The following is a 25,362-nucleotide window of genomic DNA, read 5'->3' on the forward strand; positions in this document are numbered from 1 at the left end:
CCTGCCGCTGGCACCGGGGATCGAACTGTGAACCCTGTGGTCCGGAGTCAGGCACCCTCTTTTGAACATATTCTGAACATCTTGAACCAAAGACAGTGGTCGACAAGTGTATGTTTTGTTGTCCATCGATCTTGAAATATTGCTTAGTCTGGCCAGCGTGTAGTGCAGTCATAGCTTAGTTAGTGGAAGTTGATGGTTTCCTTGACTTCTCCTTCTTAAGAAAGAGCGGGTGCAGTGGAGTGCCTCTCCCTAAAAGCCCACACTGTTTGTCAGAACGCTTAGCACTGTACCCTAGACACTTGTGTAATGCCACACGATCAGTGCTGTCACCATTGCACTACTCGTTACCACCATTACCTCTGTATTATTGAGTGCTGAAAACAGATTTTGTACTTTCAGTCAAGGAACTGTTTCCACTCCCATCATGTTCAGCCAGTGATAGAGGATTACAAAATGTGTATGAACAGGAGTCATAAAGCTCTACTTTCTGTAGGGGCACAAGACCAGGGCCTGTACAACATGCTCAAACTCCAAACTAATCTTAGTTTGGAGTTTGAGCATGGACTTTTACCTTCGCTCACTATCTCATTGTGAGCTCACCCTGAAGAAGTCTTCTTTTGAACCCTGTTCTTAGTACTGAAAACACTTCTCTGACCTCTGTCTTCTCAGACTTTTGCTTTGCTTACTTTACAGGTTGGCCTCCTCACAGGACACTGCGTGGCCATCGTAATAAAGTGACTTGCTTGCTGTATCCCCACCAAGTGTCTGCTCGTTATGACCAAAAATACTTGATCTCAGGAGGCGTGGATTTCTCGGTCATTGTCTGGGACATTTTTTCGGGCGAAATGAAACACATTTTCTGCGTACATGGTGGAGAGATTACTCAGCTTCTAGTCCCACCTGAAAACTGTAGCGTAAGTGGACTTCATTTATTTTCCGATTTCTTACGGCTTCATTTTGTATCACTCGGTTACAAATAAAAGCATGAAATTAAGCATAAGTGATGTGAATGTCTTTTCTTGTTCCTAGCAACTTGGATATTAGTTGCACAAGAGGCAGCGATCAGGATTTTAGCAAGGAATTACATTTCTAGGACAAAATTACCCTTTACATGTGCATTCTAATGGCTCTCTGTAACTACACAGCTTCTATTCACTTTACCTTACCATGCATTTCTTTATGCAGTTAGAATTTTGAGGAAGTGATAAGTTAAAGGCACTTAGCCATTCACCTGAGATGAGTTTTATTGAGTATGAGTTAGTTTATTTGTACGCAAAAAGAGTGGGATCAGATAAGATGTTTTAAAAGATTTGGCATTAATTGGGAAGATGGCGGATAGCAGGTTCCATCAAATAGTTCCCAGTTATCTGTGGCAGTATTCCTATCGTGTGGTAATGCTACTTTCGATCTTCATCAGAATGAAGATTGTTGGTTTCCTGTTGAATATTTCAATGATGGTCGACCCTTGTTGTTTGAAAAAAATATGTACTTCTTTATTTATAGTTGTATGAAAGTTGATCTTGATCAATGCTAAAATGTCACTGATATTAAAAAAATAAAAAAGATTTTGAGTTAGTTTGTTATTGGATGAAGATGTTTAGACGAACTCTTCTTGTCCGAGTATTCAGGAGACCTACTCAAAATCTTGACTTTTCAACTGAACCACGATACGTGATCTTGGGCCAATTACCTCATCATTCTGTTCCCTCGCTTCTTGTATCTTCAAAAATAGAAGTGCTCAACAACCGGTGAGATGCCGGTGTGACGCCCTAAAGGGATATGTGGACATTTGCATCTCATACTTTAGTTGTAAATAAGCAACATTTTAAAAGTGAATGTTCCTTACATGACTATTTAGTCTTGTAATGCAAATAGGCTTTTGCTTGATAGAACTGTTCGTTTCTTTCTCTTTTGTGTAGTGCTAATGCCAAAATTTGTGTTTCTGTATCGAGCAACATGAATCTGTATTAATAGAAGTAACAGAATATGTCTTTTGGAGGTTGTAGTGACCATTCCAATATTGAACATTTTGATTTGTACATTACCGAGTCCTGGTCAGAATATTGTTTGTCTAGGGTGTACTCTAGACTTTGGTCCGGTGAGTTGAGCATCTGAGATGTTTTACGAGAAGTAGATGTAACCCAGAGAATCACCAGGGACAAACATTTTTAAGCTGGTAACGTGACTCAGTGAGTTACAGGTTCGCAGCTGACTTCTTCTGTAGCCAGGAGGTTACAGCTTTGAATCATAGCAAGACCAAGTCAGCCTCCACCCTTTCAAGGTTAGTAAATTGAAAACCATTAAACAAACTGCATATACAAGAGCAAAATATTGGACGAAGCACTATTTTAAAAACCCATTATTCTGCTCTGTGCCTCTTAATCGATATAACTATACCAGTAGTAAAGAAAAGGAGATGTAAGCCCCTCCATCTGCCTTAGTGGTTTTAGAACTGGGAGAAATGTACTCCAACTCAAAACCAGATACATTTCTCCCATTTATGCTGGGTTGGGTGAGCCATTAAGCCAACATACCTGCTTTATCAAAGAATAATCTAGAAGAAATGTGCAGTAGCAAGCTGCAGCATAGGAACATTGAACAAAATGTAATTTGGGACCAAAGCGACTCCTCAGAAAGCTCCTTCTCCTTAGATCTCACCTCCCTACTGCTTTTAGCTGTCTGTTGTCGAAGACTTACTGCAGACAGTACTAATTATTTGATCACTTTTCTTCCACCTGTGTTTGTTTTTTCCTGTAGCATAGCTTTTCTTCCTATCCTTTTAATTGGATTACTTTTATCCTTCCACTGTTTCCATTCTGGGACTTACTTTTTTTTCTTTTTGCTTTAGCACTCCATGCTAGCACATGTGTTTTCTTGGTCTCTCCTTTGTGTGCTTCTTCTCTGAAATCCACGCCCCCTGTGTTGCTCTCCCCTTCCACTCAAAACTTGTCCTTTGCTTCCCCTGCCCCACCTGGATTTGTCTGTGGTGTTTTTTTGTTTTAACTGTTACACCCACTCTTCCCCAGAGACCTATTGGCTTTGCCAGTGCTTGCTCTGAGAACCGTTGTCTTGACTGTATGTGGGTTTAGAAAAACGAAAAGTGACTGATTTGTGTATGGCTAGTCTCTGTCTAGAGTGGCAAATGATAATTTGAAGTGCACCCGTAAGCAATTATCAATGGGTGAGATTCATTAAATCATTCCCCCCCTATCCCTTTTTTGTTTTTCTAAGTAAGAGCGCAAGTGCCATGAGAGCAGTGGGTATTCCCGGCCGTGTGTCTCTGCTTCCTGGGCCATTGGAAGGTGCATCTCACTGACGAGGCACAAAAGACTGAAATTGGTTGCGGGTTGCATGTGCTTATTTCTGAAAGGGGAGTGAAAGTACCAAAACACCACTTCAAAAGAAAAGATATTACTTTTGACGTGTTAGGGAGAGACAAGTGATGAAGGGAAACAAAAAACTGGTTAAATAAGAACCCTCACTCACCCACCTAGTGGTGACATGCTTCATCACTGGGTTCCCACTGGAAAGACCTAGCGTCTTTCCAGTGTGCTACAATGCCTGTTTACAGCGGAGCTGGTTCTTGTGTGTGTTGAGGGTGCAAAAAAGGAAAGCCAAATTGTGCTACGTGAGTGCAAAAGGAGGTTTAAAAAGTGCGTAGTTGTGACTGTCAACTATTTCATTAATAGTCCAACCTGCACTGGTTAAAAACAATTTAAAGTGGAAACATAGGGTAGGTCTCAACAATTAGAGACACCTAGTCCACAATGTGAAAAAAAGGATCAGGTCGACATGTTTCTGCTTTAGATGAGCCAGAGTCGCTCAGCTTTCGTCAGGACCAAATTATGTGATCCTCTGGTGGGTTCCTCTGGTAACTTGATGGTTTTGAGCATGGCCAACAGGCTTTTAGTGTCTTTAATGTAGGTCTCAGTGGATTGTATGATGGGTTTTAGAAAGAAATCGCAATATTGCGAAAGGGATTCCAATAATGAACCAATCCCAGAAACTATTGGGCGTCCAGGAGGAGGTGAGATGTTCTTATGGGTTTTTGGCAAAGTATAAAAGTATGGTACCTTGCCTGTTGAAGATGTTAAGTAGTCGGCTTCTTGTTTTGAAAGCCATCCATCAGACTCAGCTGTGGAGACCAAATCCAAAATCTCATCCCGGAGGCTCTCAGTAGGATCCACCCTGAGGGCGGTGTAATTGTTGGTGTTGCTCAATAGCCTTCTGCACTCAGCATCATATGATTGTTTATCCTGAATCACTATGCCTCCGCCCTTGTCGGCACTTTTAATCACAATGTTAGTATTTTTCTTCAGTGATTGAATTGCTTGATGTTCTGATGTTTTTAGATTTTTAAAGACAGGAGGACTGTTTAGTGCTTCCACTTCAGATAGAACGGCTTGTTCAAAAGTCAAGATTTCTGGTGGTACAAGGTGAGTAGGGGGTGTAAAATTTGATTTTACTCTAAAAGGGGTATAATTTTTCGTCAAATCTGTGAGTTCAGTGTCCTTACTTTTTTCGAAAAAACTTTTTAGTCTTAGTTTTCTAAAGAACTCATTGAGCTCACAAAGTAGCTTGAATTTGTCACATCGTGGGGTAAGTACAAAGCCTAGGCCTTTTTCCAAAACGGCCTTTTCAGCATCGTTCAAATTGTAGGCTGATAAGTTTTTTATTAAACTTATTTGTTGCTTGGGCCTGCTCTCTGCTCCCCGGTTTTGCTTCGGGTGTTGTCCCCCACTGTTTCCGTTTGATCCCAGTGAACTTGATTGGATCCCTTGCGTTTCCCCCAGCCTCGCCGTCCCTGGTCTAAAAAAAAGGCTGGCGAAAAGTATTTTGTTGAAATTGTGGGGGAGCAAAATGTGGATTCCACCCCATCATTGGTGGTGTAGGAGCTTGGAAGGGACTGTTTTGGTAGGGCAGTAGGCCGGGGTGTTGAAAAAAAGAGGGCCATCCTTGATAGGGAGGAGGGAAAGTTTGATTCCCACGACCACGTCCACGGCCTCTGCCTCTATTCCCTCTCCTCGTATTTCCACCACTCAAACCACTCGTGTTTGAATCTGCTGAGGAATCTGAACTATAGTCGGTTGTTGTTGGCTGGACATAATCAGGGCTGGCATAGGGATAGACATGGGTGTAAGACCAGCGTTTTAGGTCCTTCTGCAGTTTCTGAGCCTTAGACTGAGCTAAATTCTCTTTATACTCATTCTGTTCCTTATTTAGCTCTTCTAACTTTTTCTTAAAACCTGTCAGTGTGGCTTTGAATTGGGATTCGGTGGTTTGAATTTCCAACAGAAGAGTTTCAGAGAGATGTAGTGCTGTTTTTATAATCAGTATACCCCAGTCTCTAGTGCAGTTAGAATATGTTTTCCTTTCAATTGAGTGCACATTTGGCTAATAGCCAGTATTAGAATATACCCTCCGTATTTTATTGATATACTAAATCAGGGGGATGCCATCTGAAGGATAGCAGTAAAAGTAATTACACTGTTTTACCTCGCCGACTCAATATAAGCTTCAAGAAATGCTTGCTGCTTTCAAACTAATAAATACCACCTGCCGATTTCTCACTACTCTGGTGGTTAATTTTGGGGAAGGATTTCTGATTGAAAGCACTGGTAATACGCTGTAACTGAAAAATCTGTTTTTAACTTAAAAACATTTATTCTTTACAGGTATTGACCCCAGCGAATAGCTATACGGGTCCCAATCGGCTTTAAGCCGTAAGTATTTTGGATAAACTTATCCTTTTTGCCTTTTTCACACTCAATTCCTCACGGCAGGGTGCACCTTAGTGCGTGTACACCACCGGAGGATCACATAATTTGGTCCTGACGAAAGCTGAGCGACTCGGGCTGATATAAAGCAGAAACATGTCGACCTGATCCTTTTTTTCACATTGTGGACTAGGTGTCTCTAATTGTTGAGACCTACCCTATGTTTCCACTTTAAATTGTTTTTAACTAGTGCAGGTTGGACTATTAATAAAATAGTTGACAGTCACAACTACGCACTTTTTAAACCTCCTTTTGCACTCACCTAGCACAATTAGGCTTTCCTTTTTTGCACCCTCAACACACACAAGAACCAGCTCCGCTGTAAACAGGCGTTGTAGCACACTGGAAAGACGCTGGGTCTTTCCAGTGGGAACCCAGTGATGAAGCATGTCACCACTAGGTTGGTGAGTGAGGTTTCTTATTTAACCAGTTTTTTGTTTCCCTTCATCACTTGTCTCTCCCTAACAAGTCAAAAGTAATATCTTTTCTTTTGAAGTGGTGTTTTGGTACTTTCACTCTTCTGTTGTTTATTAAATATTCATTAGGGGTAAAAGAGTGAACTATAATACCCTTACTCTCTCTTTGTTAACGTGCTATTTCTGAAAGGGACCTGGTCCAGCAGTTTGGAGAGGACTTTTCTGGTTGTAGTAGGACAAATACAAGAATTTGGAGCCCAAAAAAAATCCAGTGGCTGGAGATTAAGTCCAGCTTTCTGCCAATAACTTTTTAGGTCTATCCTTGCGTTGCAGCACGCCTGCGCTGCCCGCTCGAGACAAATTGTTAGGGAGGAGATTTCAGAAGGGGGCTCGAAGCCCCGCCCCTCATTTTCATTGGATGGCGTCATCGTTTATGGTAAACGGTGGCCTCCGATTGAAAATGAGGCTTCTTTGTCACTGCCCTTTCTCCATTTGGGACAACCCATCCGGACTGGATCGTTTGCTTCACGGCTGTCGTGAAGCAATTTCTTATCTAAAGGAGGTGTGTTACATAAACAAGCTGTGCAGCAGAGGATCCAGTCCGGATGCGCCGTCCTAAAAGAAGAAAGGGCGGTAACAAAGAAGCACTGGGAGTGACCATAGGCATATCTGTTGAAGGGGAGGTTGGTCTCTTCTGAAGCAATCTCTAAATAAACATTTCCAGTCTTAGGCTTTGGACACTGCAAGCCTTATCGCAATATATTGTGGCCCTGTCCCGGCGTACAGGAAGGGGTGAAAACCTCTGCTTTGCCTGCTCATTGTGCTTTGAGGTTGCACAGCACTTTGTGCAGAATGGGCGGTGGATACCAAGGCCTTCTCCTGGCAGCATGTAGCAGTGGATGAGGGGGCACTTATGGTCTGCTGTATGCCACTTTGTGCGTCTGTGTAAGTGTCCATGGGCCGCTCTGCTACCAAGGAGCCCCAGCTCCTGCTAATCACATGTTTACGCTCCCAGAAACGGAGCCGAGGCGGCCTCTGACTGCCCTTCCCCCAGCCACTGCTGCCAACGCCCCTCCCTCCTCCCCAGCAACCTCCTCGCTACTCTCCACTTTGATGTTCTCGTTTCCTCTAAACAATCTCTGCTTCTTTTTGTTCGCCACCCTAGCCCGGCTCTCTCCCCAGACGAGCACACGAGGGACCCCTCTGCCTCCCACCTGCACAGAATACCACACGATGCCAAGTCTGAAGCCCTCGGCCCCGGGCCTCATGCAACTGCCTCGCCTTGTGCCCCGCTGTGTTTACAGCCAGGCCAAGCGCACGGAATTAGCGAGGCGTCCATGGCGCTTCAGCGCACCAGGGCTGCAGCTACCAACGGTGCAGTAGTACTTGGGGTGTCAGGGCTACACTGTGCCCCATTATGATCATTTTGTGCTACTAAACCAGATGGTGGAGGCCTGTTTCGCATGCTTATGTTCGGGCCCATGGCGCCATCTGCACACGTCTTCTTTGGATATAGACCAGCCCAGCGATGGCTTCTACCCATCCCGCATTCTCTAATTGCGGTGCTGGAAGGGGCTACTCAGCGGATAGGCAAAAATACAGAAGTGGGCTGCAGTTAAGTCATATTTCAGCTGCCTCCCAAGGCTTTGTGGCACTGTTTACCGTATTAAGTCCCTGATTACGAAGAGGCTGTAAAATAGGGGTGCAAATTGCACACCCACTTATTTGAGTTAATGGGAGGTGCGCACCCTGCGCCCCCGTTCCAAATTGAGCAAGTTCAAATGGGGCATACGTGGCAACAGTGGCATTCTGATGTGCTGATTTGCGTTCGCTTTGTAATCCTGTATTGGGCGGAATTTGCGGTGTCAAAAGTCTAAATCGGGTTACAACCAGCAGGATAATATGAGCCGAATGTAAAGCCCAAGTGGGGGGTATATCCCACTTTTTGGAACGAGGAATCTGAGTGCAGCACCAAACAATATCTACATTATTATTATTAATGCTTTAAAGATCATCTATGATCAGATGATTATGTGAACTCCCTGATAACCTCCATTAACGAATCAGTCCACGAGAACCCAAAGCACGACCGAGGGCATGGCGAGGCAAACATGGAAGGGAAGCTGTGCAATACAAAACAAGCATTTGCAATGCAATAGTTCTCGCATTTGCGAAACTTTCAGCTACTGGCATTGGTAATGACAAAGCTTTTGTCTATGTGTTGATTTTAAAAACAGATAAATAAAAGGCATTGTCACTTACAATGCCAATAGCTTAAAATTTCGCAAATGCAAGACCTATTGCATAGCAAATGCTTGTTTATATGTCTCTCAGAATTGCTTTCTTTTTCTCTTATAGATAAACCCCCTATCTCCTAGGCAGTCTAATCCTCACTGAATCCCTTTCGCGCATATTCATACTAAACTCAGCAACTGTCAATTTGTACCCTCCTCACAAAATTGTCATCTCTTGAACTCACTTAAATATGAAAACTAGCACCATAGAGATTGACAGACCCTGTATCCCAATTACATGTTTAATCAGATCAGGCAGCTCGGTTCATTCTACTTGTCTAAGGAGGAATGCGCAGACGTTCAACCAATCAACAAACGTTAGACATAGCAGCGGATGATCTCACTCTTACTAGTTAAGTTTTACATAATCCTTGCTGACAGTTTGCACAGGTGCCCTGAGACCACCAGGTGAAACTCAGTTCCCCCAATCAGAGACCACCTGGGTCTACTGGAACGGTATCTCAATATAAGCCCAGCTTGAATCCTGCCCAATGGATTCTGGGATATAAGATACCATTGGCAGCTCCTGCAAACTCCCTAAATATAAAACATAACCGAACTTCTTGTATTTTATGTGCACTTTTTGATACTGAACAAAATGATTGCACTTGTTTTGTAGATTGTATGCATTGAATGAGCGTTTTGCAGAGTCTAATCATTTGTAGCTCTGATGCTAGCCAACACCTTTTTTATTTTACTAAAACTATCTCTTTAATGTTATTACTTATAAGGGGCTTTCAATCAGCCACTTTCACTATTTGTCTGTTGCTGTGTCATTCACTTTTCATTTTCGCCCACTACAGTCTACAGCCTGAGACGCATGATCAAGCCCCTCCAGCCATTGGCTTATTTCACTGGGAATGATGGCCTTCTGTACTTTCAGGAGCGCATCCAGGCACGTAAGCCCGCTTCCGTTCCATGGGCTATTATGACAATCTGTAATTTCTTTGAGGCCCAAAGACATTTTTGATTTTAGGTAATTTTTTATATAATATTGTGGGCCTGTCATCTCCCTCAACAACTTTTCTTTTTTTTTTTTTTTACAAAAAACATGACTAAACCGAGCATACATTGGCAAAGCAAAAAGTCAGGGAGCAAACGCCAGACATTGTTTGTGGGTCTCAGTCACAGGATGTGAAACCAGTAAGGGGCTCAACTAGTCTAAAGTCACTTGAAGGGGACTGGGTGCTACACGAGGGGGGCACCCACAACCATGTCCCCATGGATATCCAGCTTTAGTGGCTCGCATCTCAGAACTGGCCAGATGGTGTTATAGAGTTAGGAGCACGAACATGGATGCCAATTCACCAAAATGCCAATGGTAGTGAAGGTGATGGCATGTGGCCCTTGACACGCCCACAATATGACTTCACAAGAAGTAAAATCTCATGGCCTTTAACCCCTACAGTACGGGAAGACTAATAAAATCATAGTGACTAAAAGAGGTAAATATCAAGTTTAGTTTTCCCCTCTATTTTAAGAAATGCTCTGTAATAATGTGACCTAAACAGTTACGGTAATACAAATATTCATGGTGACACTTGCGAGAGTTTTACAGTAAGAAAAGGATGTTGAACCTTCAATCGCCTAAGACTTCCTACTTGATCACCATCATAGCTCCTCCCCTCCACTAGCCTTCATGCTAGGCAGGCTCATCATGACCACCTGGTATGAGCAATTGACATGTATGTGAGCTCATGGACTCCTTAACTGTGAATTTTTATTAAGCGAAAACACTTTTTATCTCACTCATACAAGATTAAAAACATAAAAGAAAGCACCTCGTTATTTAGGAAACCTCCTCAAAGCTCCCTCCCTACTTTGAAGATATACATTACTGCCCTGTCTCTGCTTGCCTTCTGGTTGCAGGGCATTTTTCAGAACCGAAGGGACCTCTATATCTTGCTATCCTCTTGTTGTCTATTATGTGCGCCGTGTGATGTAGAGGTAAATAAGATCAAACTGTAGGTAATGGAACTAAAGGATTTGTCTTGTCAATAGGCAAATATCCTGTGTGGACCAATCCAAAGACAATATTAGTGTTAGTTTACAAACAGCAGTTGAGCAGTTCTATTTTCTAAAACTTAATCTAGGAACATTTATTGTTATGCACTCTGAGCAGGGCATACATAGACTAGAATATCACTGTAAATAAAATATATAGAGACAAGAATGAGAACATGAAAAATGAAAGTCTGCTTTCACTCCAGAAGAAGGCAAGTTCTTCTCCTACCTTTAATGAGCACCTCTTCGGTCTTCACCCTGACGCTGTCTCTGCCGGTCGCCATCAGACAGGAAAGCGGGGGGAAGGTAAGCTTTAAATGCCATGTTTGTGGTGTGTTGCATCATCACAGACATGTTGGCTTTGCGATTTTGGAAAATATAGTCCCGGACAAGAGTCTAGCCTGCCTTCAGGATGTGAATAATAAATATGATGAGAATTGTTGATTCAACGGATAAGCCATATTAAAAATTAGATGTGTTAGAGAGTAACTACACATATGCTGAAGTTCTTTTTTGTAAAGAATTGGGTAGTTAACCAATTCCGGGTCATGTGAGATTTAAGCACATAGGGTCTACATAAGCTCTGGTGAGTTATTGTGTGTCCAATCATGCTTTGCTGGAGGCTAATTTGCATTTGCAAAGCTCCCTCCCTACTTTGAAGATATACGTTACTGCCCTGTCTCTGCTTGCCTTCTGGTTGCAGGGCATTTTTCAGAACCAAAAGGACCTCTATATCTTGCTATCCTCTTATTGTCTATTATGTGCGCCGTGTAATGTAGAGGTAAATAAGATCAAACTGTAGGTAATGGAACTAAAGGATTTGTCTTCTCACTAGGCAAATATCCTGTGTGAACCAATCCAAAGACCATATTAGTGTTAGTTTACAAACAGCAGTTGAACAGTTTTATTTTCTAAAACTTAATCTAGGAACATTTATTGTTATGCACCATGAGCAGGGCATACATAGACTAGAATTCTCATTGTAAATAACCTATATAGAGACAAGAACGAGAACATGAAAAATGAAAGTTTGCTTTCACTCCAGAAGAAGGCAAGTTCTTCTCCTACCTTTAATGAGCACCTCTTCGGTCTTCACCCTGACGCTGTCTCTGCCGGTCGCCATCAGACAGGAAAGCGGGGGGAAGGTAAGCTTTAAATGCCATGTTTGTGGTGTGTTGCATCATCACAGACATGTTGGCTTTGCGTTTTTGGAAAATATAGTCCCGGACAGGAGTCTAGCCTGCCTTCAGGATGTGGATAATAAATATGATGAGAATTGTTGATTCAACGGATAAGCCATATTAAAAATTAGATGTGTTAGAGAGTAACTACACATATGCTAAAGTTCTTTTTTCTAAAGAAATTGGGTAGTTAACCAATTCCAGGTCATGTGAGATTTAGGCACATAGGGTCTACATAAGCTCTGGTGAGTTATTGCTATCTATGAAGGGCCTTGATGGGACACTAGACATTTGAAGATTGGAGCATCTTGCTACAGGCAAACATCTGTTTCTTTGTTAGACACTCCACAAAACCTCATGTATAATGACAGTGTATGTAGGGCGAAGTAGAGCTTTTGTTTAATTCGGTGAAGTATTTCAGATACCTTGTCATTGGACATGGTTTCTTGATTAGTGTAGACACCATATGATGTGTGTTACCAGTGCAACACACACAATTGTTTGTGTGGGTTATACATCAATGTTCCTGTTAATCTTGTAGTTAAATCCACTGATGTTAGAGCACAATTTAAAAATCCACCTTTTTCCTATTAGAGAAGCTCTATTATTATCCTCGGTTCAACATCTCTATCACAATTCATTGTTTGTAATTGGCGGTGTGCTGTATCTTTTTAAAATGTGTCTTTAATTTGGTTGTTAACTTTGCACATCTGATGCTCAATATCGGTTTTAGAATCCTGATTTATTTTCTTTAGGTGTCGTCATGCCTATGTACTTGAGGTTACATGAGTATACAAGCATATTTCCAACATTTGGGCTGTTACAGTTTGGTATGTGTCCCCTGTACCAATTGGTATTGGTATTGGCATTTATATTTATAGAGCGCAATTATCACCTGCAGGTCTCTAAGCGCTGTAAAAGGACAGAAAAAAAAACGTAACCTAGCCACCCAGCCCAGGGACAGAAATTAATCTGACCCCCATGCCTCTTGGCAGAGAACCGTTTTCAACTTCTTCCTGAATGGAAGAAGAGTGAGCTCTTTACGCACGATCCCTGGTAGTTTGTTCCATAAAGGGGCGATGACAGTTGAAAAAGCTCTGCCCCCTTTGGTAGCCAGCCTAAAACGCTGACACTTCAGCAGGCAAGCCTCTGAGGACCGTAGCGTCCGAATGGGAGTGTACAGAACTAGGCGATCTTTTAGATACTGTGGGGCTTGGCCATGAATGGCCTTATGGGCAATGCAAAGGCCCTTAAACTTAGCTCTCTACCTCACCGGGAGCCAGTGCAGGTGCTGCAGTAGAGGGGTGGCATGAGCTTTCCTGGGCAATTTAAAAATCAGCCTGGCCGCATCGTTCATGGTAACCTGGAGCCGACTCAGTAGTTTCTCCGGAAGGCCAATGTAAAGGGCGTTACCATAGTCCAAGCGAGAAATGATCATCGCTGACACGATCAGTCTAAGAGTGGAGAAACTCAGAAGGGGGGCAGCTTGCGGAACTGTCTCATCAGGCCTGTGCAGGCTCCCACTACTGCAGACACCTGCTGGGACATAGACAGATCAGCATCTATCTTAATTCCAAGGCTCTTTACGACCAAGGCTGGGACTGCTGGGTTTGCGCCCAGCTCCTGCGGCCAAAAAAGGTTACTCGACGGATTAAGCGCGGTGGCAATGGTCAAGACCTCAGTCTTGTCCAGATTGATTTTCAAAAAGTTAGACGTCATCCAGTTGGTAATGAATTTAAGAATGTTTTGGGTCTTCACTTGGGCAGCTGATGAATTATCAATCTGGATGATAAGCTGTGTATCATCCGCGCAATTGTAGATCTGACAGTCCAACTGTATCTCAAGTCCAAAATGCCAATGTTTTTGAGTGTGTAGTGTGTGGACAACCATTACAGAACCTGCAAGGGAAATGGCCTGCTACCTTAGAAAGATTCCACAGGGTATTTTGGGTATTCGTGTCTGTTAGTTTTCCACATTTAGTATGGCCACTTGATCTCAAATACTTTAGCCCACCTTGAATGAAAAGACAGTCTTTGTTTATTGTCAACTTGTCAACTTAATTTTGGTCAACTATGTGACAATGCACCAATTTCTTCTGATAGTCTATTTGATTTTGTTGGACAATTCAGAGAACATTGTTACACAGACCATTCAAGTTTGTGGGATCCTTGTGTGTCCAATCATGCTTTGCTGGAGGCTAATTTGCATTTGCTCTCTAGATTCTGCCAGCCAGGAATTTGCCTTGAATAGTTGTGAAATGCTTCTCAGGAGCAAGCAATAGGCTGACCTGAATGGGCAGAGATGACTCCTCTGAATATGCAGGGTAGGGTCTGTGGGCATCCTTTTTGACACTATGCTGGGTGAGGGCATCCTTTTTGACACTACAGTGTCAACTCGTGCTTTATACACTGCACTGTCAAATTGTGCTGTATAGGTCTGTTGGGTTCACATGTGATACTTGAGGGACACTCTTAAGTGAGAGAACAGGATGCCAAGACATTCTTGTGGATATACTCTCTGGTTGCCGAAGAACTCCGCTTTTGTCCTACCATACTTGTATCTCTGGGTTTACATATACGCCTTGGGGGACACTTGAAGGGGTAATGAAAAGTATTCCAAGACAATTCTCGTGTACCTACTGTGTGGTTGCTGAAGGACTTTTGTCTTACCAGACTTCTGTCTCTGAGTTTGTTGAGGGTACAGTCTCTGCTCCAAGCTGAATTTTAATGTTCGATGTGGGCGAACACTAGGATTAGCCAAGTAACTCCCCACAGGCACACTTGGCCCTCAGAGGCTATGTTTAGTGTGGCCAAAGACTTTTGCCATCTTGAAAATGCTCAAAGTGGGTAGGGTAGGCCCCCAGAAACCTTTACCCCCATCGGCTGACTTATGAGGCAAGTTTCTACAGTTCACAGGCTAAACATTTTTGTGTGGTGAAGGCAGATTAGCTCCAATGTATCAAATCGGCTGCAGCATAATTGTCCCGGATTAATATTCAACAATATAGGGTTTTGAATGGGAGACAATATGTCCTGTGGAATTTGTTTATACATACATTATTATGACTTCTAGTCTGGACATTTTCAATAATGCTCCTTTCAACTAGCACTAAATGAGAAGGTTGGCTTTACACTGAACCGCTGACAAATACGTACATGATGTTTTGTGATCTTTTCTTTCAAAGCTGCCAAATGGCCTTGAGTCTTGGATTTTAAGTTAATGCTCCTTAACCTGCTTGTTTTTTTTTAAGATAATCTAGAAATCCCCGGATAGATCCTTGTGTTGTCTAAATGGTTAGGACTTTTTTGATGTACCACATGTGGCAAAAACTGCCCCAACCAAGGTGATGGGTAGAGTGCCTAGCTGCCACGTTTTCAGATGACTTATGTGTGATATTTACATGGCTTCAGTGTGCTTATGAGTAATATTCAACAACAAAATGTGTAACACTTGTCGCAAGTAAAACCAAGCAATGAAGTTCATGCTTCCCACTTCAATGATAACAACATTCAGGTGGTTGGAGTGGCCACACTACACTCACTGGGTAGCCAGAAGTGCTGCTCTGCATAACAACTGCTCCTTGCCACCACAATTTAGATGTCCAGACCTGGCCACGTACTGCATCAATGGTACTCAATCAGCAAATCAGATTCCTCTCTCCAGTCCCCCTCCTCAATATATGACCTCCATGACACCAGGGTCCTACTGGCCTGTCTTGGCTATATGGTCTTCCTACACCAGACTCTGAGCTACCTGATTATGGACTGATCTGGTACTGCTAGCCACTTCTCCCCAGCTGTGTTCAGCCACTGCCGGATCTGCTAAATTTGGCCTTGTACTGGCATTTTGGTCCTGGAAGTAATTGGTCTCTCTCTCTGAGGAGCTCACTGCTGCTCAATGGCAGAAGTGGTCGACAGTTTGATCATTGGTATCCAGGCAGAGTCTCCAAAAGTGCTGGCTGCCAAGATGATAAGACAATTTCAGCTGCCTTCACTCACTGCCTTAGTGCTTTAAGCTGGGGCCTGTAATGCTGGCGCTGTAGTGTGCTGGCCGAGGCTCTCTCTTGGGCTCAAATTCAATGCTGCGGCCTAGAGTCAGTCGCAATGTCATGTGCCACAGTGCTATTGTCTGTCTACAGGTGAGTGTGGCTGCTTTTTAAAAATACAGACCGTGCCCCACACGCAGGGCTGGATTAACCATTTAGCAAAATAGGCATGTGCTTAGGGCATCAAGGGAAGGTGGGAACCATAGAAAGTTTCCATTGCCGGATTTACCATAGGCCATATGGTCCAAAACTGATGCAGTTGGACCTATAAATGAAGTGGAAGTATACAAAAATAGCATTATTTTCCATCTTACTGTAAGTTTTGTTTCATTTCGAAAAATTCTATTTTATTTTATGGCTTATAATTGTTTATATGTTGAATTAGATATATATGGGGGCACCAAAATCGTTTAAGAGTTTAGGGCCTTTAAAGGTCTTAATCTGGCCCTGACTGCACGGCTGTGTGACCGGACACCACAGAGTATGCATGATGAGCACCCGGTGCCCCCAACATACATGTGGAGCCAAAGAGGTCTGGGCTAAACTTGTTTTAATTCGGCGGGATCGCCACATCCATCAGACTGCATATTCCTTGAGGTGCAAGGCTCTGGAACTGTGCAGGTCAGGAAAGTAAAAAAAAAAATCTTGATCCTGCCAGGCAAAGAGAGCGTAACATCCTCTAAAGTCGTTCTGAGAGGACCTCAGCTGCGATCATAATGCGCCAATAACAGTCTTACTGTACTATCCAGGTGGTGCTCGTCAAGGGAGTATAGCTGACGTCCCTGATCTCAACCCTAGACCAATCCCCCCTGCCTTGCAGTTGCCGCAAAATAACAGAGGCGACATGCAGCCGGCCCGCCGGATCCATGTAAACACAAAGTGCCGGGTGACAGTGGGGCAGGCACGCGCTTTGCGAGAAAATTAGCAACACAGGCAAGGGGCTCGCTCAGATGTGTAACATTAACACTCACTGCCTGAGTCATCATTGTTGTTTGCTGACAGACACCACATAGCATGCAGAGCCCATTAAACAGCTGCGCCGCAGATTGAAATAACAATTATTAATATATTATGAGATTCCAGCGAAACCATTGCTACCATCACTGGGACACTAAATGTCAACAATCATGCAGGTGTGTGTTCCCCAGTGGAACAGCACAACGGACAGTGCAGTGAGTTAATCTCTGGCACAGTTGTGTTTGTTCATGTTTAATAGTGCGTATGGCATAATAATGGTTATCCTTGTCCATTTTTGGCATTCTTGGTCTAGCTATGGCGTTCTGGAAGCCATCATTGGCCTATTAAGAGCATGACTAGTCCACTTGTAGCCATCCCTGACAATAGTGGCAACCCCTCTCATAAATAAAAAATGGCAATGCCTGTGAGTTGAAAGATAATTCAAGCTTGAGTTGAGGCGACCTTTGTGCTGCAGGACCTGTGATGCTTTGGATGTTATTTCATTAATTATCTTCACATGTATTGCTTGGGTGGTCACTACTGATAATCTTGCTTAGGTAGTGTCATATGTGCTCATTATTTTAAAATATGCTAATAGCTCGTGATGACTTTCCTTTAGCAGAATTAACTTTCAGTACAGAAAAGGTTGGAGACCCATGCCCTAACCTAACCACCCCTCCCTTTCATCCTGGTGATTCCACCAGGGACCCCTAGGTAGGGGCGTCCCACCGTTTGAAGACCTCTGGTCCAGTTGGAAGCTTTTTTAACCGCATCGCTGCGGCGGTTATTTTTCCCCTGTGCGGCTTTTTTCTAAAAGCCGCGTTACATGACGAGCTCAGCTCGTCATCCCCACACGACCACCGTGGCTGATGACGAGCTGAAGCGAAGGGGTTAATGAGATGCTTCAGGTCTGCAAGCCATCAAAAAAAGGGGAACACACAAACTCACTCCACCAGCCCCTAATACCTCACTCAGTCTCTCAACCCTCCAGTTCCACACATTTAAAGTCATCTCTACCCATTCAAGTCAGTCTGTCGCACACCCCTATCATTAAGAAGATGAAACCCGGGCACAAGTCCTAAAAAAAGTGGGTGGATGCTGACGTCACAACAGGAAGTGGCGTCACGAAAGGTGGCTTGCACAATCTGACTCATTGCCTCCCCTCGCTCACCCTTTAGATGTGATTTTATTCTAATTCCTTTGGAGTAAGAAACAGGTGTATACTCTTGCTTTACATGCTCTGTGTTTTAAAAGTAGTGGCATTTTTTTTTTTGCTCCAGCTATCGAGCTCCTGGTAAAAATAAGTGTGGGGACGCCGTCCACCTGTGTGGTACCCTGACTCAAACCCTGGATGAAACATTATAAATTGCTTCTCATCGTCCGCATTGTTGTGTAAGATGCATTATACAGTGCATTCATATCCAGTAGCGGCTGCTACCGATCGTGAGTGGTGAGGCGGGTGGGGGCAGGAAGAAAATGAAATGGAAAGAAGAACCACTTACCTGGGCCGGCCTGCTGCCCTCCTCTCCTTCCTGTCTCTGCTGGTAGCAGTAAGCAGCAGGAAGCACCCCCTCTCCCCATAGAAAATCACAACACTACAATGCAGCGTTGTGATTGGTCTGATTGCCGTTGTTCGGCACTCAGACAGGGACTTGGAGGCTTTGCATGTTCCTCAACAGGCTGTGTAAAGTGCGCAGTACTGTTTGGCTGCTGCAAACCACTCCTCTTCCTGCTCTGGCCAGCCCGGCCCTGCACCACGAACCACTGACTTCAACAGGAAAAAAAATTGATAATAATGATAGTTATTTTATTTGACCTTTTGAGGAGTGGGGCGCCGCTCCTCCACCTTAGCGGACGAGCCGCCACTGTTCATCCCATGTATTTTCAAGACCTATGAATATGCCAGTGCAACCGTTTGTAGCGCAAGCACCTTGTGATCATGTAAACCTTTAATAAGCGGTGTTTGCAGCATTGACTTTCCTCCCCTAGCTCATCACATATTGATCAGGATCTGCTTTCAGTTGAAGACGAAGCGTTATTTGTCCGGGTCTAGAATAGCTCCCAATTTAATGACCCCACAGCTCGTGCAGCTAGCTTAGCGCCTATCAATATACGCGCTTAAAGACCAGTGGCCTAATTGGAAGACAGGCCAGTGGGCGGAGCGGAGGTGTCCGTGGATCCCGCCTGCACGCCCAGCAAACATCCATTAGATGCTGCATGGAGAGCTAACCACGTTATGCACCGATGATTAAATCATAATATATTTGCTTAGCTGGTTCAATAACTCCCACTTACCCTTTGACCGGGGGAGTTTGATTTAATATACTGTGGATGCATATTCAAGCCAGATGGCATACAGCGAGGCAGCAGCCTTCTCTTACCGAGAGGTTTTGTTCTAAGTCTCTTGAGATCTGGCAGCCTTTCTGTTCAGATTTTTTTTTCTCCCTTTCCGGTATTTAAACAGATTGCATTCCCACTGCTTGACTGACTTATTAGTTAGCGAAAGACCAATTTAAACCTGTATTTCATGTGATATGAGTGAGGGATAATGCAGTCAATGCATTCTGGTATGCATGTTTCTGCTCTTCCAGTAAAGCGCATCGGCATAGCATAGTTTTGGTTGTCATGAATATAATAATTTAAAGAAGAACTGAAATAGTCTTTCAGTAGCATTCTGAAATATTTTTGCTAATTAGTTTAATTATATTTTTCAATGCACCTTATTCCTTTTGTCAGAAAGCTGCAACAAAACGTAAAAATCTAATTTGAAGACTTGATTAAGGTTGAGGCATTCCTAATCTTCACTTTTTAGGTGCACTCGGGGGCAGCCTCAGGGCTTTTCCTCTCGTTCAGCCAAAAGGACCCCAACGTCTGGGGCGGGTGAGCTAGTCAAAGCTGGCCCCATTCATGAAGGAGTAAGAGTGCATCCTATTCATACAGGAATTTTCAAACATATGTTTCTGGCCGGAAATACCTCCATTGACCTGTGCCAGGAGTGCAGTCAAGGATTCTTGGCACGATTCATTTGATTCAGTACTGAATATTTATCCCGTAACAATGCGCATAAGTCCGAAGCCCCACTCAGAGGGTGGGGAAGGGGCGCTCCAAGGCATGGTGTGCCTCCGAAGTTTGGAAACAGTTACTTATGGACTTTTACAAGCCTGAGCCTTTCTTCCTCTGACACTGGACATTAACAGAGACTGTTAAAGCATGGGCAAAGTGGGCTCTGGCCAAGGGCCCCAGCCTTTCAGGGGGCCCCCTGATAGAGCCAGCTCTGTTCTGCTGAGTCTTGCCCTGATGACCCTGAATACTTCTTAAACAGATTGTTATAAATACAATTTTCCTTTAATTTGTTTTGATCTTAGGTGATGTGTCCGAGTCTATTAGGGACACTTTGCAGAGAAATTTTGTGTTGAAGATTCATGCAACACCCATCAACAAGATCAAAACAGGACCTCACATATGAGAAATAGGAGGGTGTCACAGAGATTATTTGCAAATTTAGAGAGTTGCTGATGTGTTACAATATTGAAAACACATATCATTGTCACTGAATATTAGATATAAACATATTTAGAATTTGGATAAGAGTGCCTGTGCACTGTCGGTGACCTGGCCAACGAGGGCATGAAAGAGTTGAAATTGGATCATAAATTTAAAGCAGTTCCAAACAGGGGCCCTCTTAAAATGTTTGGCTCAAAATACTTCAGATGTCCTTGGGCATTAAGGTATCCAGCCAATAGACAGTGGCTGGAGTAGCCTCCTGCCTGGATGGGAATCGAAACGGATCACCCCCACATTTGATGAGGGTGTAGGGGAAGCTGTCTGCATGAGGGAAGATATTTTACCCAGGAAGAAAGAAAGTGTGCATTTGCAAAGGGGAGTTATTGCACCTATGCAGGATTGTAGGCACTGCAGAAGTTCACACTCTGGAATATGACCCTGCAGGAGATTGCACAAATACGAATAGAACCCTGGACCTAGTGCAGCTCTTAAGGTGTACGTCTAGGAATGTTTGTGAATATGAAAAATGAGTAATCTGTTCAGGCAGAAGTGCAAATTTCTGTCCCTACTATTAGATTTTATGAATTTGGCCCCGTGTGTTCACTCTTTATTAAGAATGTAGAATGCTATTTATGGATGGCGAGAGCCACAGAGGCAGCATTCGCAGCTTCCTTTGGACACCACCTAAGGTGCTTGCGCCCTTCATGTAATTCAGGTTCAGTTAAGACCGTGATTTGCTGCCTTTCTGTGTTTTCTTAGTTTTACTGCTTCAGTGAATTGCGCATCATGGAACGGGCTAGGATAGGAGTTCAAGTTACTCCTTTCAGAAGAAGGCCTTCATAAAGTACTAATAGAAAGCATTTGCGCAAGAGAATATGGATATCTCCATTTGAAAGATAAGTCTTCACTCTCCAGATTCGGAAACGCATTGTTTTTGTTTTTTAAAGTTTTACTCAACTGTCTAATGTTAATAAGAATTTTTATTTGGCACAAATGAAAATTCTTGAGAGTAACTGTGGAGTACTTTCATACCATTGATGACACTGTCAGCCAGACCTGTATGTTCAGCCGAATTAATTTTCCATCAATGGTCTTGTCCGCCCACCAAACAGATAAAGAGTTCATGGAAGGCCCATAATTTAATGTCTTGTTTATTCAAAAGCCAGAGAAATGGCTTTGATAGGGGATTTTTTGCAGGAGGGTATTGGAATAAAATACGAAAAAAGAGACGAGGAGGGTGTTGCAGCAACTCAATTGTGTAAGACGGAGACTGAGGAAAAGCATGTGGGAGAGGAAAATTTTGAGTAACCAGGAGTGCATGCAATTGAAAGAGATAAGCAAAGTTATGCAAAATTAATAACGAAATAGAAAGTCGAGTGACAAAGGGAAAAGAAAGGAACTGTCTCTACCAAAGTATTATGTTACACTATATTACTAGTGCCTTTACAGCTGATATTTGACCTTGGCATATTGCATTGCATTGTGTTTGCGTAGCACCTTCAATACTCCATACAACAATTTAAGTGCTATCTAGATGCTTGAGTAGGTAATTACTCATTATTTTATGTACGAAGTTGTAACTGCGCTAATATGTTCCTAGGTATATGCCATGAGCCCCCATTTCCCAATTTGAAATGTGTTCCTCTTTATCCTCACTCTATCCTAGATAAGACAGTCAGTTACATTTTAAAAAGTGCTTTTAGCCAATCAGACACATCTTATTTCAAGTTCTAGAGGCTAGTACTTGCTGGGTATCCCACTTCCCCCTTTGAGGGCCTCTGCTGGGACTCCATGGTGAGTACGGCTGCCATCTTGGAACAGGTAAATCACTTGGAATCTGATGCTTAGTCCTCTTAAATGGTAATAAAAGCCTACCATAGTTAAGTACGCATTTCTGAGGAATGTGGGAATGTTGATGCTACTGTCGTGAGAACTAAAAAAAACAAGGTGTGAGACTTGGCATCTTTGGCGTGGTTTCCCCAGAATTTTTGCCTCTACCTCCTGTATTTTTGATGATGTGCTGGATTCGTTTGTGATGGCTTAGATGCTTTGGGCACTTTGCCACTGCTGATCAGTGTCAAAGTGCAAGTGCTCCCTGTGTAAATTGTCATTACAATTGGTTCTCCCTGATTGGCATATTTGATTTACTGGTAAGTCCCTGGTAAAGTGCACTGAGTGTGCCAGGACCTGTAAATCGAATACTACTAGTGGGCCTACAGGACTGATTGTGCCACCCACATGAGTAGCCCTGAAAAGGTATCTTAGACCTGCCACTGCAGTGTGTCTGCGCTGGTTTAAGCTGCCATGTCTACCTGGCAACTGCATTCACTTGCCAGGCCTTAACCTTCCCTTTTCTTACATGTAAAGCACCCCGTAAGTAGGCACAAGGTACCCCCATGGGCAGGGTGCAGTGTATGTGAAGGGTACGACATGTCCTGGTGTTTGTGACATGTTCTGAGATACTGCCATTTTCGTTTTTCATTATTGAAAAGCTATCTGTCCTAGAGGATAACATGGGAGATACTGTGTAACATCTTACAAGTATAGCTTCCTATTTGTACAAGATAGAGAAGTTTAGGCTCTCTGAACTAAGAATTTAATTACACATCTTATAGTAAAGATAGTTTTTTAATTGTGTTTGAAAATGCCACTTTTAGAAAGTAGGTATTTTCTTGTTTAACCATTCTTTGTTGACTGACTGTCTGGTTTTAGAGTGACAGGGGCTGGGGATGCTCATTCACTGTAGAAAGCCACTGGGGGGAAGGGGACGACTCAGAGCTGGGATGAATGGAACTTGGCTGCATTTAGAGTAGTGGGAGAAGATTTCCTTGCTCCCTGTCTCCCTTGCGCAATGCTGTCTCCACCCCCTATGGTCATACCGCAGCATTGAGGATTTAACTGGGTTGGACTGGGCTCAGAAACCCTTGCACAAAGAAAAACAAAGGCAAAATGGTGTATAAATTGTGCACCTTAAACTGCAGAACTTTAGATCACTTCTTAACTCAAGAGGAACCTTTGCCAAGGAGAAAAGCTGGAGAGCTGTGACTAGGATTACTGCCCCTTTTTTGATGTATGCTGTTGGCCTGCCGTTGCTGCTTCTGCCAAGAAAAGGACAAAGACTGGAACTTTGCTGAAAAACCTCATTGAAGAAAAATCTCCAAGGGCCTGTGTGTGCTGGACTCCTGTTCTGAAGTCTCAGGTGCACAAAGACTTTACCCCCAGCTCCCCTGTACTCTGTTGATGAGAGTTATGACCTGCCATGAGGTGCCTATTCAGTTTTGGGCCACTGGAGGTTGTTCCTGCTGCTGTGACCTGAAAGCAACTTGAAAGAAGCAAGAAAAGCAATATCTGATGCCGTCAGTAGCACTGCTGTTACACCGCGACCTGCACTAAGGCCAGGGGCACCGCTCGTGAAGTCACTTTGCACCGCCCGGCTTGCATATCAGATCTGATGCCTGCCAATGCCTGCAGTTATCGGCATTATTGATGCCAGCGCTTGCATTGACTCCATCATCGCAAGCGTCTGCATCCTGTTATCGCGGCACTGATGACTGCAGAGGTGACTCCATGAACTCGCCAACTTCACATTGCCACACCAGAACCGACACCTCACTTCCGACGCACCCGACTTCCCCTGTCGTGGATTCGACACGTAGCCTCTCCTCCCTATGGTAGCCTGGGAGTTGGCTTCAACCGTGGCACAACGCCTCACCACCACCACTCTGTATATCATCATAGACTTCGTTTCCAAGGTACTGTTTGTTTGTGAGTCTGTGTGACTCCGTGATAGACATCGCACACCTCGCGGTCGGCACCGCTCTTTGGATTTATTTCTGTTACGACTACGTAATAGACCTAGGTAGAGCTATTTGTTTTCTACAAGCTTTATCTTGGAAATTACTTTTTGAGTGCTATTTCACTAAACGTATGTTGGATTTTTGTGGTTTTGGTCTTCTTGAGTTTAGATAAAGATGCTTCATTTTTCTAAACTTGTGTGCTGTTCATTTGTTGTGTTATCACTGTATCACTGTGTTTTGAGTACAAATACTCCACTCATTGCCTTTGGGATAAGCCTGTCTGCTTGTGCTAAGCTACCAAGGGGGTGAGCAGGGGTTATCTGAAGTGTGTATCCCCCTTACCCTGTCTAAAATCAAGGGTCCCTACTTGGACAAAGTTACCTACCTCTGCCAATTATAGACCCCCAGTTCTTACACAAGGTGATGGATGTAATTCTTGAAATCATCTCAGCCACTGATGATTGCTCCAGACAGGAACCCAGACCATTGTATTTTGCCCACTATGCCAATCCAGACAGAGACCACCCATATGCAAATCAGTATTTGTCCTGCTCCAAAAACAACAATCCAGCCCGAACTGTCAAGTCCCCTTTGGCCAGGAACACGAGAGGGCACTGCCTCACAAACCTACATGAATGTGTAGTGGGGTATGAATGATTTTAACTCGGCTGTGAACATTTTGCAGCACGGAATGACATACAGGTCTTCTTTCCTCCCAGGTGTGGGCCTCCTTTACAACTTTACTGAAAGCTCAAATAAATTAGGATAACTCAGCGATTAAAGCACTCACTTCTGTAATTTCTTTGTTTCCTGAATATCACATGGTTGCGTTCCTGTACAACTTTGCCAGGACTACGTCCCTATTCTGACATGTTCAGGTACAATAACTTGGCTAATATTTACACCCACAGTCACAATGTTACAAAATGTCTAAACTATTCTAACAAGTAGTATATACGAAATGTTTATTATAATGATCTTCACTGGGAGAGCAATGCAATGTGCACCTCCAGTAAACGAGTCCTACTTTTTTAAATCTAGCTTCTTAGCAGGCTAATTTAAACCTTTACGTTTAGTACTACATTTAACCAAAAGTCCATAAACAGCAAATCGTGCATTCAGAATCAAGGAGTCTTTGCATATGAGCACTATACAAAAATAGGCAAAGAGGGCATCATTCCTTTTTTTAACACTACCTATAGTTAAATCTCCCAAGTATTACATTGATATTTTTTGATCAGTAAGTGGGACTAAATAAAGGAACTTTATTGCTGTTTCCTCCCCATTTCGCATGAATTCGCAGTCTGGAAAATGTGGACGACATGGATGCTAGGATTCCCTTCTCCCCTATGTGCAGTATGCATCTAGGTCTAGGGTGTGGTATTTA

At 43.4% G+C, this 25,362-nt stretch overlaps 1 protein-coding gene across 4 annotated transcripts in view; it reads left to right on the plus strand.

Annotated features, from left to right (window-relative positions):
* The window catches only part of WDR7 (WD repeat domain 7), a 1,275,554-nt gene that overhangs the window by 176,239 nt on the left and 1,073,953 nt on the right, over positions 1-25,362 (plus strand). For all 4 annotated transcript variants that reach the window (XM_086960437.1, XM_086960439.1, XM_086960436.1 and 1 more), the window contains one exon: positions 694-914. In XM_086960437.1, coding sequence (XP_086816563.1) covers positions 694-914 — 221 coding nt within the window. The remainder of the gene's footprint in view (positions 1-693; positions 915-25,362) is intronic.

The sequence above is a fragment of the Lissotriton vulgaris genome, chromosome 3_1, assembly GCF_964263255.1.
Source record: "Lissotriton vulgaris chromosome 3_1, aLisVul1.2, whole genome shotgun sequence".
In the NCBI taxonomy this organism is placed as follows: domain Eukaryota; kingdom Metazoa; phylum Chordata; class Amphibia; order Caudata; family Salamandridae; genus Lissotriton; species Lissotriton vulgaris.